An 18,365-nucleotide genomic window follows, 5' to 3' on the forward strand; every position below is an offset into this window, starting at 1 on the left:
TTTTTTCATGTCATCCTCTTTTTTGATGACTGATGGGGTATCTTCATTTTTGGTTTGTTGTTCTTTGACATCTGGCAGTATCTCATTATTGGAAAGTTTCTCTTCTTTCTCTCTCTTTTCTTTCAGTGTGGTTTCTGTAGGAGTTAGTTGAGCTGCCATTCTTTTTTTGAGTGATCTGGTAATAGGTCTTCTTTTACCTTCATCCAGCTTTGGAGTTTCTTGCATTTTTGGATTGGTTGGGCCTTTAAACCATCCTCTGCTACCAAACTTGTTGCTATTTTTCTTTCATAGAGGCCCAATAATCAGGATGCAAGTCATGAGAATATAAACAGTATTTATTTCTTTGTTTCTATTACAGGAGAACATCAGGCAAGGCAAGCAAGCAGTCCAGGACATCAGTATATATACACAGTAGGAGGAGTCAAAGGTAAGGAGGAGTTAGTGGGAGGGACAATTGATGTATTAATGATTAACCTTTACATGGCTTTAAGTATGTACATATAGTTAGGTATTTTCCATGTGTAACAGAATTGGAAAGGGGATGGGAGTGCAGTGCAGTGCAGTAATGTAAAATAATACAGTGATTAACTAGACTACACTGTAGACTAGACTAGACTAGACTTGACTAAACTGGACTAGACTAGACTAGACTAGAGAATGGGAGTGGAGTGGAGAGGAGTGGAGCAGAGCAGAGCAGAGCAGAGCAGAGCAGAGCAGAGCAGAACAGAAGATTGGGATGGGATGGGATGGGATGGGATGGGATGGGATGGGATGGGATGGGATGGGATGGGATGGGATGGGATGGGATGGGATGGGATGGGATGGGATAGAATAGAATAGAATAGAATAGAATAGAATAGAATAGAATAGAATAGAATAGAATAGAATAGAATAGAATAGAATAGAATAGAATAGAATAGAATGTAACTATATCAATGCCTAAAGTTACATTTGTATTTTCATTTATGGATATAAAGATGTTATTTTTGTCTTGTGGCTCATGCCTTCCTGCCCCAGGAGGCACTCACCTGTTCACATAGGTGACTGTCTCACTATCATTATGCAATTAGCCAGTTTCTCTCCCCCAGATCCTATGGGATCCATGGAAAAAGGAGGGACAGATTCTGAAGGATGCTATTTATCATCCCCATGATATTCCATCCCATCCCATGGCTTGGTGCCTTAGAGCTCTGTGAATTGATTTGATAGTACGTTGCACTTGCTATTTGTGTCTGAAAAATATCTCCAGATGACAGGTTGGTCTGATCTACTTCAAAGATCTTCTGGCAGACAGAGGCAGCTGTACACAGAAAGAAGAAACTCATGGAAGATGTTAGTTTTCTTGGAGTTGCTGTTAATAGTAATGCTTCAAATAGTGTGCAAGAATCCTAGCCGTCAATGTGGCCATAGGGAGCCTCTTCCGATTCATCACACATATCACCAGCTCGGAGACATCAACATTGCTGGCATCATTTCTGTGTTGTTTACATTTTCTACTCCCATTGATTTCAGTCAACATCCTTCTCGGGCACTTCAGGATGGACTTATGTAATTACCTCATCCATTCATTGTCAAGTTCTGGATCTTACTGTTAAATTATATGATGCTTGAACTAGAGATGGAGGCTTGAACTATTTTCAATGTATTGTAATGACAAAAGCTCCAGAAAGAAACATTTTAATAGGATAGGATAGGATAGGATAGGATAGGATAGGATAGGATAGGATAGGATAGGATAGGATAGGATAGGATAGGATAGGATAGGATAACAAAGTTATTGGAGGTCTTCAAGCAGTAGAACCTATACCATTTCAGACAAATGTTGTCCAATCTCTTCTTAAAAACCTCCAAGGTTGGAGCACCCACAATTTCTGGAGGTAAGTCATTCCACTGATTAATTGTTCTCACTGTCAGGAAATTTCTCCTTAGTTCTCTCCTTGATCCATTGCTTCTTGTTCTGGCTTCAGGTGCTTTGGAGAATAGGTTGACCCCCTCTTCTTCGTGACAGCCTCTTAGATATTGGACACTGCTGTTTATTTAATGTGAAGTTAAATTTAGCTTCCGTTTCCCCATTAAGTTGAAAAACATTTATAATAAATCACATCTATATACTTATAACTGTAGAGATATGAGTGGCTTAATTTATGAAGCTGTAACTACTGCTAAGATCTGGGGAGTAGGATATATTTTCCATGATAACTATTTTCATTCGATATTTCTGGTACTGAAATTCAGTAATTTCCTCCTGATATAAGCCATTCTTAAAAGCTAAGGTTTGAAACTTGTGTTTTCAGAAATAATGCTTCCAATTTTTGGCTCAAAAATAACTCCAGTTCCTGCAGGGGTATATATGAATTAATGATATGCTTTGCATTATCCAAGATCTTAGCTGAATAGTGAAAATATGACACTTAAGAGCCATGGTAGCGCCGTGGTTAGAGGGCAGTACTGCAGGCTACTTCTGCTGATCATTGGCTGCCAGCAGTTTGACAGATCGACTCTCACCAGGCTCAAGGTTGACTCAACCTTCCATCCTTCCGAGGTGGGTAAAATGAGGATCCAGATTGTTGGGGGCAAGAGGCTGACTCTGTCAACCACTTAGACAGGGCTGGAAAGAACTGTGAAGTGGTATATAAGTTTAAGTGCATTGCTAAAACACATTCCATTAAACATGTTGTACAGAAAGATTGCAAGTGCCATGATATGAAGCAAACTGTTCTTAATGTTGTTGGTTTTTTTACTCTTTACAGAGTATTTTTTCAGAATTACCAGCATGTCCTGGCCTTAGCGTTTTCTCTAAAAGAGATCAATGAACATCGTCAGATCCTTCCCAATATCACGCTGGGCTTCCACATTTTTAACAGCCATTTCAGTCCAAGCTGGACTTACTTTGCTTCGATGGTGCTGCCTTTCACTCATGGAAAATTTATCCCTAACTACAAGTGTGGAGTCCCAAAACCTTTGGCTGCAGTGATTGGGGGACCTGATATCTCTCTTCACATGGCAGCTATACTGTGCATCTACAAAGTTCCTCAGGTAAGAGGTGCTAAATATATATATATATATTATTATTTTGCAATACTTCCACTGAAGTCTACATGCTTTGTTCTCTAAAAAAAAGAATCAATTTTCAGATTCCTTGATATTATTTTTAATAGAATAGAATAGAATAGAATAGAAAAGAACAGAACAGAACAGAACAGAACAGAACAGAACAGAACAGAATAGAATAGAATAGAATTCTTTATTGGCCAAGTGTGATTGGACACACTAGGAATTTGTCTTGGTGCATACGCTCTCAGTATACATAAAAGAAAAGATACGTTTTTCAAGAATCATAAGGTACAACACTTAATGATAGTCATAGGGTACAAATAAGCAATTAGGAAACAATATCAATATAAATCGTAAGGATACAAGCAACAAAATTACAGTCATACAGCCATAAGTGGGAGGAGATGGGTGGTGGGAACGATAAGAAGATTAATAGTAGTGCAGACTTAGTAAATAGTTTGACAGTATTGAGGGAATTATTTGTTTAGCAGAGTGATGGCATTTGGGAAAAAACTGTCCTTGTGTCTAGTTGTTCTGGTGTGCAGTGCTCTATAGCGTCGTTTTGAGGGTAGGAGTTGAAACAGTTTATGTCCAGGATGTGAGGGATCTGTAGATATTTCCACAGCCCTCTTTTTGATAGGATTATGATAGCAGCATGAGTAATCATAACTCTGAATAAACGGTGGAGATATTTGACATGGCTAAACATTAGTTGCCACAATATAAAAAAAGATGTTGAGACTCCAAAAAGAGAGCAGAGAAGAGCAACAAAGATGATTAGGGGAGTGGACATATGAAAAGCAATTGGATACATCTAGTTTAATGAAAAGAATGATGAAGGGTGACATGATAGCAGTGTTCCAATATTAAGAGGCTGCCGCAAAGAAGATGGGGTCATTCTATTCTCCAAAGCACTTGAAGGCAGGACAAGAAGCAATGTATGGAAACAAGCCTCTGTTGATCCTAACACAGGTGCGTCTGTCATTCAATGGTGGACCTGAGGCCACGATAAACCAGCAAAGAGACGGGAAGCAAAGAAGAAGATCAGAGAAGACAGTGTGAGACGAGGGATTTATAACAGCCCCGACTACCGTAGAGATTGTAGTGACTCAGATCTGGAAGAGAACAAGGTCGGCCGTGTCAGACGAAAGAACTCACTGAAAGAAACAGAGCAGCGATTGGAAGGGAGGAGACAGATTGAAAAAGTGGAGAACTGACAGGTCGGCACGAGAGAATAAGAAGAGCGCTTTATAGGTGTTACAGTGCAAAGAGAAAGACCGGCGGGACACTGTAAGCAGCAATAAAGTGGGAAGGGGGAAAAAAAAAAGCAACGTTGCTGTCAAGAAGAGACTTAAGGATTGAAGAGGAAAGAAGCAGGAAGTGCGGTCATTGCAAGGAACTGACGGAGAAAGAAACAGAAGGGAGATAAATGGATCAAAGAGCTAAAAGAACTGAGATCTGAGAAATATACCTGGAAAAAAATGTCTTATGTGGATTTCTAACTAACTGTGATAAAGCTGAGAAATTGACTATTTAGAGTGGAGAAGAAGATTGAGGCTGAGAGGACTTTGGAAGTTTAAACAACAGGGACTTTCACTAACAAAACACAGTAAAAGAACGTTGGATTTAGCCTTTAAAGGCAAAACATTTTATTTCTAGTTTGATATTCCTTGGTGACTTCTACCCCCCCCTTTTTTTTTTTTCTCTTTTCTCTTTCCCCCTTTATGGTTGACAGAGTAATATTTAATATCTAATTAATATGTAATTATTATTCAGTAAATAAGTAGAAATATATTTGTGATATAAGTTAGTAGTTGATTGTTAACCAATTAGAAATTAGATAGTAGCAAACTAAGATCAATTGTATATTTTAATGAATTAAATTAACTAGATATATTGATTAACTATACTTATAACTAAACTATATTTATATATATATTTACTTATACCATATTGAGATATACTTATGACTATAAGCAAATTGATTAATTTATTACTGACTGATATTTAGACTGCCTAAGACGATATTAAAAAGTGCAATAAAGATAGCCAAAGGAGGCAAGTAGATCAGGGGATACCAGTGGATGTTAATTTGGAGGAACATTGACAGGATAGTGAGAGACCAAAAAAAAATCCTGAAATATATGACAAGTCTTGCTTCAACAGTGCTGAAAACAGGAAAGAAGACAACCTCTAATCCTACAATCACTATGACTTCTCCTGCAACCCAAAAATTGACGGAAGGATTATCTAAAGCAGAAAAATCCTTGGTTATTCCGACAATGCAAACTATGCAATCCACCCTGACATTAATCCAAGAAACAATGATGAAAATGCAAGAAAAAATGTCCAATAATCATGCTGAGTTGAAGACAGATATACAAGCTCGAGATTGCAAAATGAATGAGATACAAGAATCGATCCACGATAATGAAACAAGGGTGGAACAGAATGAGAAAAAGCTCAAATCAGTGGACCAGAAGTTGGTGGTGCAAAATAGAGAATTAGAGGACTCAATCATCCAATTAGAGATGGATCGGGCGGCCTTTTACTTGCGCTTTCAAAATATAGTGGAAGACAAAGAGGAAGATCTGGGGTAAGTGATGGCAGAGATGATAGCGAAAGCTCTGCAACAAGATAAGCAGCAAATAATAAGGGAGCTGGATGAAGTCTACAGAGTACAGACCAATTACACTAGAAGGAACAAGCTTCCAAGGGAAGTCCACATCAGGTTTGCTAGGAAGAAAGTCAGAGATATACTGTATAATGTTACAAGGGAGGAACCAATGATATATAAGGGGAAGGAAGTAACAATGCTGAAACAAGTTCCCAGAAGGGTTAGGGAACTAAGAAGGGATTATTGATTTCTAGCCATGCAATTGACCAAGAGAAATATTCTATTTAGATGGATTCTGCTGGAAGGTATGATAATTACATGGCTAGGGAAGAAAATCAAGATTGACAGCTTAGTAACTGCGCAAGACTTCCTCGATCAGCTAGTGGGGAAGGAGGAAGAGCAGAGTAGTAAAGAAGATACCGAAGCAGTAGCTCAAGAAGAGGAAATACATTCCCAATGGGAACCCCAGGAAGGATCTCTGGAAAAGAAAGAATTAGAAGAAAAAGAAAGCAAAGACACAAAAGAAAAGAAACCAAGAACCCAAAGAGTTACATGAGCAAATAAATACTAAAGTCACCCAGGAGAATAATATATGGAAGATTGGAAATTAACATCAATTAATGTTAACAGATTGAATGAGAGTAGAAAAAGAAAACAAATATTTACAAAACTAGTCAAACAAAATGCCGATATTATATGCCTTCAAGAAGTCCACATACGTAAACAGGATGAAAGATATTTAGAATACAAAAAATTAGGGAAGGCCTTCACTTCACTAGCGGGGAAAAAAAGAGGGGGGTAGTAATATATGTTAAGGGAGGGATAATTGCAAAAAAAAAATATGGTGATTCAAAAGGGAGGACGTTAATGATTGAGATAAAAAGAGGCAATTTATCAATATTATTGGTAGCTATATATGCCCCAAATAAAAATCAGGGAAATTATTATAAAAAACTTCATGAACAAATAAGTAAAATGGAACATAGCAAAATCTGTATTGTGGGTGATTTTAATGGGATTGTAGACCATGACAAAGACTACAGGAGTGGCAAAGGGAAAAATAAAAAAAGAGATGCCCTACCCAAACCGTTTTTTGACTTAGTGGAGAAAATGAACTTAATAGATATTTGGCAGGCCCTACACCCAAATGAGAGACAATTTACTTTTTATTTGAATCCGCAAATATCCTGGTCTAGAATAAACATGATGTGGGTCACCAAACAATTGAGATTAGAAATCGAGACTGCAGAAATCACAACTAATATATGGGCTGACCATAACCCACTAGAAATCAGATGGAGGGCCTCACAGAGAAAAAAAAGGAGGAGATGGAGATTAAATACACAACTCCTGAGAGATAAAGATTTCATAGATAAAATTAGGGGAGAATTAAAACTATTCTTCAAAGAAAATGATAATCAAGAAACATCCCGAGTTAATGTATGGGACATAATGAAGGCATATTTAAGAGGGATAACGATATCATATAATGCATATAAGAACAAAAAAAACCCGGAAGGCGCAAGATGCCCTCCAGGAAGAACTGGGGAAAGTGGAAAAGGAGATGCAGCAAAATCCGGGAGACAAAGTGACGAAAGAGAATTGGATAATGTTAAGACATAAATTGAACATATTAGAACAGGATGAATTGGCTTACAAAATTAAACAATCAAAGCAATACTACTTTGAAGATGCCAACAAACCAGGCAGATGACTGTCGTATAAATTAAAGAAAGAAAACGAGAGACAGAGTATCCACCAATTGGAAGATAAGAAGGGAGAGCTGCAAAACAAAGAAGAAGCCAAGCTCAAAATTGCTCATGAATACTACATGGAACTCTATAAAGAGGAAGAAGTTTCTAAAGAAAGTATAGCCCACTACCTCTCAGAAGATGAACTTGTATTGATAGGAGAAGAGGAAAGGGAAATGTTAAATAGAAAGGTTACGATGGAAGAATTAAAGAGGACAACTTCTAGATTAAAAAACAACAAATCACCAGGTCTAGATGGTCTCCCAGGAGAATTATACAAAAAATTGGAAGATATATTACTACCAAAATTATTGGAGATTTATAATGAAGCCCTATTGGATGCCAAAATACCTGATTTGTGGAGGGAAGTGTACCTCACATTACTACCAATAGAAGGCACCGACCCAAAACAAATAAAAAATTGTAGGCCAATCTCACTTTTAAATTCAGATTATAAAATATTTATGAGTATAGTGGCGGAAAGATTGAAAACAATATTAAGTGCCCTAATACACATGGATCAGAATGGCTTCCTCCCCGGCAGACAAATAAGAAACAATTTAAGAATAATTATTGGCATTTTAGAATACTACGAGGCCCATCCTGGAAAGCAAATGGCCCTAGTCTTTTTAGATGCCCAAAAAGCGTTCGATAATTTAAATTGGGATTTTATGATTGAACAAATTAAAATAAAGAAATTTGGAGTGAATTTTGAAAAAATGATAAAGACAATCTATAATAAACAAAGGGAAAATATAATATTAAATGGAGACATGACTAAACCATTCCAAATAAGGAAGGGGGTAAGACAAGGATGCCTCCTATCACTATTATTATTTATTATGGCCTTAGAAGTATTATTAAGTAGGATTAGAAAAAACAACGAAATAAAAGGGCTGAAGATTAGGAATGAGGAATATAAGATGCAGGCATTTGCCAATGACATAGTGTTGATTGTGGAAGAGCCATTGGAATCTGGCAAAAAAATTCTGGATGAATTAGGCAGGTATGGGGAGATGTCTGGATTTAAATTGAACAAAGAAAAAACAAAGATGTTGGTAAAGAATTTGACAGAGAGACAAAAGGAAGAAGTAGAGAAGATAATGGACTTACAAATTGTCAAAAAAATCAAATACTTAGGAATATGGATAACATCAAGATGTTCAGCCTTGAAAGAGGATAATTATATACCATTGATTAGGAAAATCAAACAAGATTTAGAAAGATGGGGGACTTACAATTATCACTTCTAGGCTGGATAGCCTGAATAAAGATGAACATCCTGCCCAAATTATTATACCTATTCCAAACCACGCCGATAAATTTAGATAAATTTACTTATTCTTCTGTTGGTTTGTCCGATGTATGTGGTGGGGCAGGCAGTTAGAAAATCAAGGAGTATATGAAATCCCATGCACCGCCTGCCCCACCACATACATCGGACAAACCAACAGAAGAATAAGTGCACGCATTGAAGAACACAAGAACTCAGTCAGAAAAGAGGAACCAACTTCTTCCCTGGTCCAACACCTCAAAGCCACAGGACATGATATTGACTTTAAAAAGACCAGAACTATTGCCAAAACTGAACACTTTAACAACAGAATAATCAGAGAAGCCATTGAGATAGAAAAACGTCCACACAGCATGAATAAACGAGATGATACCTCCCGCCTACCAGCCATTTGGAAACCCGCCCTTATTGACAAACGAGTCCCTAACACAAAGAATGACACCAGACTCACACTCACGAGAGCCACGCAGGATGTAACTACCACACATCCACGCAGAAAGCAGACTCAAACCCACACTGATGATGAGGCACGACCACGGACCAGAAGCCAGACCACAGCTGCATCATTAGCCACTTTAAACCCCTCCAATCCATACATGAAGCAGACTGACACCCACCATGAAGAGGTGGCACGGCCACGAACACGAAGCCAAACAACAGCAACACAGCTCACCAGCTCAAATCCCCCTGCTACTCAGACTAACCTGAGCACAACCAAGCCCCCACCTAAACAGAACACACACCCATCCAATCAGAGCACAGCCAACCCCCCATCCAATCAGAGCACAGCCAAACCCCCAACCAATCAGAACACACCTTCACCTAATCAGAACACAGCCAAGCTCCCACAGAATCAGTTCACACCCCCACTGGCAGTTAAAAGGAAGAAACAGCTGCGATCACACACATTGCTCCTAGAAGCATGAAGCCGAAAACACCAGCCTGAAGATGACGAATGAGACTTCATCAAAACGTTGCCAAGACACCTCCAATTTTACGCGGGAGAAAACCCGAATAACCAAAGACCTACACACATATATATATATATATATATATATATATATATATATATATATATATATATATATATATATGTGTGTGTGTGTGTGTGTGTGTGTGTGTGTGTGTGTGTGTGTGTAGGTATAGGTATAGGTATAGGTATAGGTATAGGTATAGGTATAGGTATAGGTATAGGTATAGGTATAGGTATAGTATAGGTATAGGTATATATATATCTGTCCCCATTAAGATCTTCTCAACTGTTGTTGGTTTTTTATTTAGACCCCATGTTTTTACATCTTTCTCGTACCTTGATTGTATCTGCAGATAACAGCCACCAAGCTTAATCTTATACTTAATCTTATAGAACAAAAAATAATATGTAGGAATCTGAAAGGGGGACAATCTATTTTTCCAAAGCACCCAAAGGCCAGACAAGGAACAATGGGTGGAAACTAATCAAAGAGAAAACCAACTAGAACTAAAGAGAAATTTGCTGACAGAATAATTAATCAGTGGAACAGCTTGCCTCTGGAGGTTGTGGATGCTCGGATATTGGAGGTTTTTAAGAAGAAATTAAACAACCATTTGTCTGAAATGGTATAGGGTTTCCTGATTGAGCAGGAGGTTGGACTAGAAGAACTCCAAGGTCTTATTTCCCCAATTCCACACACAGAAATGAAATTCAAATTTGAAAAATTCACAATGAGACTATTTCCAGAAAACGGCATTTCTTAATATCTTAAAAATGACATCTTGGTTGATTTTCCTAAATAAATCCAACTAGTTGCATAATGTTTCAGTATATAAACAAAAGGCCACCAAGAGACTCAAATGAATATACACATTTTCAGAGGTTCACTTAGACCTTTCCATCTGTTTGTCTTCCTTTAGTTGACCTATGGTTCTGCTCCAGCCATGGAGAAAGAGACTCAAGCAGTTTTCTTCCAGCAAATGTTTCCAGATGAATCCCACGAACATAAGGGCCTCATGCACCTATTGAAGTACTTAAGATGGATCTGGGTTGGGATTCTTGTAGTGAAGGATGAGAAAGCAGAGAAATTTGTCCAGGAGGTCGTCCCTACTTTTTCCAAGTATGGCATCTGCACTGAGTTCATAGCAGAGTTACCAAACATAGATTTTTACAGTGATTTTACTGATGCCATGGATGAAGGACTACAGATATATCATGTTCTCATGAAGAGCAGGGCCAATGTGATAATCGTATACGGTAAAATTCAGACCATATCAATTCTGAGAAGTTTCCTCCGGTTTTCAGAAGTGGAGGACATACCAAAGAAGCAAAAGATCTGGCTTATAAATGCTCAGACGGACTTCACCTCACTTTCCATTCATAAATCTTGGGACATCCGTTTCCTACATGGGGCTTTATCCTTTGCAGTTCACACAAAAGAGGTCCAAGATTTCCAGGAATTTCTTCACAATCTAAGTCCAAACAATGACCGTCACGATCATTTTCGGAAAGATTTCTGGGAACAAGCCTTTGACTGTTTCTTCTCAAACTCAAGAATGGAGACATCTGAGGTAACTTGTACGGGACAGGAGAAGCTTGAGACTCTTCCTGCATCTGTGTTTGAAACACGCATCAGTGGTCAGAGTTACAATATTTACAATGCAGTCTATGCTGTGGCACACGCTTTGCAATCTTTGTATTTATCCAAGTCTAGACACAGAACAATAGTGAAAGAAGGAAGGAAACAGTTTCACAATCAGATGTGGTGGCAGGTAAGAAACTACCCTATCTGTAATTTCAGTTTAATATTTTTATTGAGTTATAAGATAAAATAAGATATAAAATACAAAAGTAAATAGGAAAACGGTGGAGAGGGAGAGGGGGAAGAGAAGTGTGGAAGGATAAGAAAAAAAGAAAAAAGACGCATTGAATTCTGACTCTCTCTGTTGCAGTAAAATAAGGCATTAACATCAAATCACAACTTATTTGTTTTCTCATAATAAAATGAACAAGCCATTTCTATAAAAATCTATCAGTCTCATCGGTAAAATCTGAAATCAAAGTTTCATTCTTTCCCACTTCAAGCACAAAGCTCAGAAAATGCCTCCATCTGGAAACAAAAGTAATTATATTCAAGGGTGGGCTTCAAAAAATTTTTAGCAAGGGGTTCTCTGCCTGGTTGCTGGGTGGGCGTGGCCTAGTTGACCTCCTGCACCATGGCTGGGAGGGTGCTTTTCCCCTCCCCAGGCTCTGGAGGCTTTCCTCGAGCCTCTGAGAGGACAAAAATGGCCTCCCCAGGCTCCGAGGGCCCTCTGGAGGCCGGAAACAGGAAACAGGCCCGTTTCCGGCCTTCCTGAACTTCCGGTAGGCCTGTTTTTTGCCCTCCCCAAAGGTGCACACCCTGCACTTACCTGCATCCAAAATGGGCCACGTGGGGACTCCTGGGAGGGGCAGGATGGGGTGGGGCCAGCCAGGAATGGGATTTGGGGGTTCTCCGAACTGCACAGAATCTTAGCTCGAGGTTTTCCTGAACCCCTGCGAACCCCCAGCAGCCCTCCCCTGCTTATATTCTTTTCTTTAATCAAGATAGTCAATTTTGCCATTTCAGCCAACTCCATCAACTTCTGCAACCATTTGTCCATAGGGAGGAATCGAAGTGTCCATTTTTGCACATAAAATAGTCTTGCTGCTGTTGAGATATATAGTAACAAAGTTCCAATTTTTTTTCCCCAGGCCTTTTTCCATTAGACCCAAAAGAGAAAGTTCTGGTTTTATCTTTATCTACATTTTCAAAATTTTCTGTATTAAAATATGAATCATGCTCCATTTTTTTGTTTGTTTGATCACATCATATCTGTCGTTTCAAGATCTGTCCACCATATTCTTTGTGGGGATTGACCTTAGTTCTAAAAGTCGCATTGAATTAACCATTTGAAATACTTAGACTGTGTTTCTGTCCATGACATTGACTGCCTCCCAAGTACAAAAACCTCTTGGTAACACATGATGATTCTTCCAAGTGGATTTCTTTATTGTTTCGCCCTTGTAGGCAAAATCTTGCAGGACTGAGCATTCTACTATATGTCTCTACTATACACCGTGTGAACTATAAGGGAGGGGGTTACCTTCATCTTCTTTCTCTCAAATGAATTGCCTTTTACTTCTCTGAAATGCTTTCCCTTCATCCTGGGAATCGAACTCCTTACTACGTTCGATCAATCTGCCATAAATTTAATCTGCAAGTTAATGGAAGATATGTTCTACTCACTCTACATCATATAAAACTCAAGGCCTGTGGGCCAGATCAGGGTGCTTAGATCTTGTCCGTGGGGCCACCCTGGAAACAGCGAAGGATCAGACCCACTGTTAATTGAGGACTGCACAGTTTTTTAAGCAAGGATCTCATGTGATCACAACTTACATCTTCCTTCCAGCTTCCATCAATCTAGAACTAAGGAGAAATTTCCTAACAATTAGAACAATTAATCAATGGAACGAATAGCCTCCAGAAGTTTTTTAGCCTTATATACGTCTTATTATTTCACATATATTTATCAGAAGTCATCTTTACTTTACTTTTTACTTTACTTTTATTTGATTTATATGCCGCCCTACTCCCGAAGGACTCAGGGCGGTGAACAGCCAACAATAAAATACATACATACAAAATTTAAAAAGCAGAAATAAAATCGAATTAAATAGTTTGGCCCAGACAGATTAAAAAATCCCAATCAATTTAAAACAAATTAAACTTTGAATATTAAAAATATTAAAAAATATTAAAAATCATTTAAAAAGAGGGAGAAAGTTAGGCCAGGCCCGCCTGGTGGAATAAAAAGGTCTTAAGAGTGCGGCGGAAGGTGCGCAGATCCGGGATCCTCCGTATCTCCGGGGGGAGCTCGTTCCAGACAGTAGGTGCCCCCACAGAGAAGGCTCTCCCCCTGGGGGCTGCTGGTCGACATTGTTTGGCCGACGGCACCTGGAGGAGCCCCTCTCTATGGGAGCATACCGGCTGGTGGGAGGCTATTGGTGGTAGTAGGCGGTCCCGCAAGTACCCAGGTCCTAAGTCATGGAGCGTTTAAAGGTGGTGACCAAAACCTTGAAGCACACCCGGAAGACCACCGGGAGCCAGTGCAGCTTGTGCAGGAGGGGTGTTACATGGGAACGCCATGTCGCTCCCATTACCACCCGCGCGGCTGCACTCTGCGCCAGTTGGAGCCTCCGGGTGCTTCTCAAGGGGAGCCCCATGTAGAGAGCATTACAATAGTCCAGGTGGGAGGTGACGAGGGCATGAGTGACCATGCGTAAGGAGTCCCGATCCAGAAAGGGACGCAACTGGCAGATCAGGCGAACCTGATGAAAAGGTTAGCAATTAAACTACAAAGTTTAATGTTAAAACGTTTTGCTGTAGAATTTACAATTCTATGTAAATTTTATTTCAGTAATCTGATATTTTACCTCCATGTTGGAATTATTGTTATGTTATTTGTTTGATCCTGGCCTACAGCTAAAATAAAAGTTTTTATATTTTCTTTATTTAAACATCCGTATCTACATTTTGAATATATGAACTTTTTCTCTCTTCTCTGTCCTTTTCTCTCTCTTTGTCCCTCTTTGGCTGTCCCTGTTTTTCAGCTTCATTCTTTTCTGAGAAGTGCCAGATTCAACAACAGTGTTGGTGAGAAGGTCTCCTTTGATGAAAAGGGAGAATTCATCGGTGGATATGATATTATCAACTGGGTCACATTCCCAAACCAGTCCTTTGTTAGGATCAAAGTTGGGATGATAGATCCCACAGCTCCAGAGGACAAGTTCTTCAATATTTCTGTAGATTCCATCACGTGGCCAGTAGGCTTTAATCAGGTTAGCTGTCTGAATGTAGACTGGTCTGCCTTCATTGATGTAGCATAAAAATATCTTTATTGATGAAAGTCTTAGAGCACCTTCTGTAAACTAACTAAATACCAATGTTCTAGAGAAGGGAAAAAATATCTATAAGAATGTTTACTTTTTTAATAGTTGGCATAGAACAGGAGTGTCAAACTCAAGCCTGCTGGAGGGATCTGGCCTGCAGAATGTTTAGATCTGGCCCGCGGGGCTGCCCGCCTCTGCCAGCAAATACGGAGCTCATGGGGGTTGCGTCCGTTTTCATTGGCAGAGCTCTGTAGGAGGCCATTGTTCTAACCCAGCCTTAGCAGAACCAAAAACCAGATTCCTTGTCCCGATAAAAACGTCTTTATTTAATTACTGTGAATTCATGGCATTCACACACAAAAAAGTCCAGGCAATAATCCTTCCAAAGGTTAATTGCAATAACAGACTTTATCAATCCTTGGATAATTGCCAGGCCGAGAGCTTCCAGTCGCAAAGTGTAAATTAATTCCTGGTAAGTAGCGTCTCTCAGGCACGAACCACGATAAGCAAATCTTCCAAACGAAATACGAACCGTTGTCTCCTGCAACCACCACTCCCCTTTTGATTCTATTTATTCCGCGGCCAGGGAGAGGCTATTCAGCATCCACGTGTGCCTTTTTCCCCAAGTCGGCCCCTGTTCCTCAGTCATTCTCCTCTCCTGACAGCTCTGCGCATACGTGCATCTGGAATAGGCACCAGCTGTTCTTCTTCACCACTTATCTCTGACTCTGAAGGCAGCTGGGCCATGTCAGATGGCCTTGGCTCTCTCTGCTTCTGATGCAGAGCATCCAGGACTGGCCCAAGTTCCTTCCCAACCTCCCTATAGTCCATTTTCCATCATCTCCACTGGTAGCTGGCGGGCCACAACAGCAATCTCAGCCAAATATGGAGTCTGGGGGGGCCCACAGGTGCCCCAGACACAAGTGATATTGATCTGGCCATGCCCACCCTGGCCATGCTCACCTGGCCATGGTCCCTGCCCCCCTCCCCAAAGTAAACACAACCCTGATGCGGCGCACAATGAAATTGAGTTTGACACCCTGACATAGAATATTGTACTCATTACTTTGGCCTTTGTTAACAATGCATGATTTTAAAGTAAGAGCTACAATCCAGTGTACTAAATTTCATCAGTCTGGTGATTGAAAAATTAAGAAATTGAGAAAAAACACCTTTAACCAGCACAAAAATTATCTTTGGAATCTGATGTTGATGGATGTAGAAAGCCATCTATACCAATAATTGAAGATATTTAATGAATTATTATTTCAGACGAATTAGATCTCAAATCGATGTAATCACATTACTTCTCCTTATCAATCCATTTTATGCAGTTGATTCCACAGTAACAATATCTCTCCAAGCACTTTCTTTTTCCTCTCCATCTTAAAATAATCTTCTTCATTCACTGATAGGCATTGCCTCTATCTCTCTGTAATGATCCTTGTGAGACAGGATACAGCAAGGAAAAGATAGAAGGGAAGTCGTTTTGCTGCTATGCTTGCCATCTGTGTCCAGAGGGGAAAATATCAAAAACGAAGGGTAGGAAATTTCCAACTAAAATGTGATTAAGACATGACGGTACAACAATGTCTATAATCCACTGTATCAATTCTAATCAATGTGTTCTTTTCCAGATGTGGATGACTGCTTTCCATGTCCAGAAGATCAATATCCAAATCCTGAGAAAAATATGTGCATTCCAAAGCGGATCACTTTTTTGTCCTATGAAGAACCCTTGGGGATCAGTCTGACTGTTCTTTCTCTTTGCTTTTCCTTAATGACAACTTTGGTCATCACAATCTTCATGAAACACAAAGACACTCCCATCGTCAAAGCCAATAACCGGAATCTCACTTACCTTCTCCTAGGTTCCCTCCTTCTCTCTTTCCTTTGTGTCTTTCTATTTCTTGGGAGACCCAATACGATGGTGTGTCTCTTTCGACAACCAGCTTTTGGCCTCATCTTTTCTGTGGCGGTTTCTTGTGTCTTGGCCAAAACCTTTGTGGTGGTTCTCGCATTCATGGCCACCAAACCTGGTTCCAGATTGAGGAAATGGGTGGGGGGAAGAATGGTCAGTTTCATTCTTCTAGCCTGCTCCCTTGTTCAAATGTGTGTTTGTGCTGTGTGGCTGATAACATCTCCACCGTACCCAGATTTTGATGCTCACTCAATATCTGAAGAACTCATCCTGGAGTGCAATGAAGACTCGGTCATGTTCTACTGTGTTTTGGGCTTCATGGGTTTTCTTGCTCTGGTTAGCTTCTCTGCTGCTTTCCTAGCTAGGAAGTTACCTGACAGTTTCAACGAAGCCAAATTCATCACCTTCAGCATGTTGGTCTTCTGCAGTGTTTGGCTGTGCTTTATCCCAACCTATCTAAGCACAAGGGGAAAATATACATTGGCTGTGGAGATCTTCTCCATGATCTCCTCCAGTGCTGGATTATTGATGTGCATCTTCCTTCCCAAGTGTTTTATTATTGTGATGAGACCTGAATTGAACGACAAACATCAGCTCATGAAGAGAAAGTTTTAAGTTTTTTTAATATTTCCATTTGCCTGATAGCCTTTAGATATAGATATGGGAGATCTTCCCCACTGGCACCTTTAAGCCAGAGAACAATGTGCAATATAGAAGATTGGCCTTTTATATTGCCCTGTGTCTGAGATTTAACATAGATTTAACATAGATTTAACATTTTTTTTAACAAAAAAAATCAGAACTTTTTTCCTTTCTGGAAGGCAATTATAAATGGGGACCATAAAAGCATACGAGTAAACAAATGATAGTACAAATTGATGTATGGACATAGTTCATGTATGATGGACAGCTCTGACTAAATATATGGATTAAATATGGATTGTGAATTTGTCTTGACTGATCATCTGGAGTTAAATATAAATGCACTTTTTATTTTAAAATTTAGGGCTTATGAATTGTTTCTGAAGTTAGCAAACACTCGCAGTTTTCTACTGTACCTCATGTGTAGGGGTTACCTATGAAAAATGAGCTAAATTCAAAAGATCTGCCTGGAATTTGCAGAGCTATTGCAACTAGGTGATCTGAGAAACTATCTCACCCCAATGAGATGACCATGGGTGTACCCCAGATCATCCAACGCTCGATTTGGGATAATGGTCATACTCCAGATATTATTATCTTTTTTCAAACCAATAGTAATATGATCTGGTGGGGGAATCTGTCATTATCCCTGTCATGGCCAGACAATGCCCTGGTGGCTCTGAGATTTTTCAATGCTCACCTGTTTGAATAGTTCATCCTTGACCACTCAGTTGGGTTCCAGAAGGAGCTTGAAGATATCCTAGAGATTCTGCTATATAGCTCTGTGGAGATTTTTTTCACAAATGGACAATGTCCTGTGGAGGTGTTTGTCCCAAATGGAATAAGAAAGCAGGCAAGGCCCTGGACAGGATCATGCCTGGGTGCATCTTTCTGATGTGAGGAGTGAAGGTGAAGGTGCTGAAAAGGGCCAAAAGTTGGTAGAGTGCCACTGGAGGAAAACTAAGAATGATGTTGCACTGGGTGAGATTATCCAACACCATGGGATAAGATATCATCAGCTTCTTCAGGTCTAACCAGTTAGTTTTGAATGGTTTTTAATAATATCTGTTTCATAAACTCCACCCAGTTGGTCTTCTTCTTGTTGGCAGCGCATTAAACAAGGATGTGGTATTTTTACGATGCGTGCCTTAAGAATATTTGATATTCCAGTAATGCGCAGGAAAATTCCTATCTAAAAG

At 39.6% G+C, this 18,365-nt stretch overlaps 1 protein-coding gene across 1 annotated transcript; it reads left to right on the forward strand.

The window, feature by feature from the left end:
* Positions 1-3,000: 3,000 nt before the first annotated feature.
* LOC139324655 (vomeronasal type-2 receptor 116-like) lies at positions 3,001-17,139 on the forward strand. The gene is made up of 5 exons (XM_070954388.1): positions 3,001-3,036; positions 10,610-11,461; positions 14,325-14,552; positions 16,019-16,145; positions 16,241-17,139. Exons 1-5 carry the CDS (start codon positions 3,001-3,003, stop codon positions 17,137-17,139), a joined length of 2,142 nt encoding a protein of 713 aa, XP_070810489.1.
* Positions 17,140-18,365: the final 1,226 nt, after the last annotated feature.

The sequence above is a fragment of the Pituophis catenifer genome, unplaced genomic scaffold (assembly GCF_029215685.1).
Source record: "Pituophis catenifer annectens isolate HBS135680 unplaced genomic scaffold, rPitCat1.0.hap2 SCAF_15, whole genome shotgun sequence".
In the NCBI taxonomy this organism is placed as follows: domain Eukaryota; kingdom Metazoa; phylum Chordata; class Lepidosauria; order Squamata; family Colubridae; genus Pituophis; species Pituophis catenifer.

Bases quoted from the DNA above. Each gene is read 5' to 3' on its own strand.
- LOC139324655 (XM_070954388.1), top strand. From the start codon at position 3,001: ATGGCAGCTATACTGTGCATCTACAAAGTTCCTCAG. The intron at 11,462-14,324 runs GTAAGAAACTAC...CCTGTTTTTCAG, and splicing joins ACAATCAGATGTGGTGGCAG to CTTCATTCTTTTCTGAGAAG. The intron at 14,553-16,018 runs GTTAGCTGTCTG...ATTCACTGATAG, and splicing joins GGCCAGTAGGCTTTAATCAG to GCATTGCCTCTATCTCTCTG.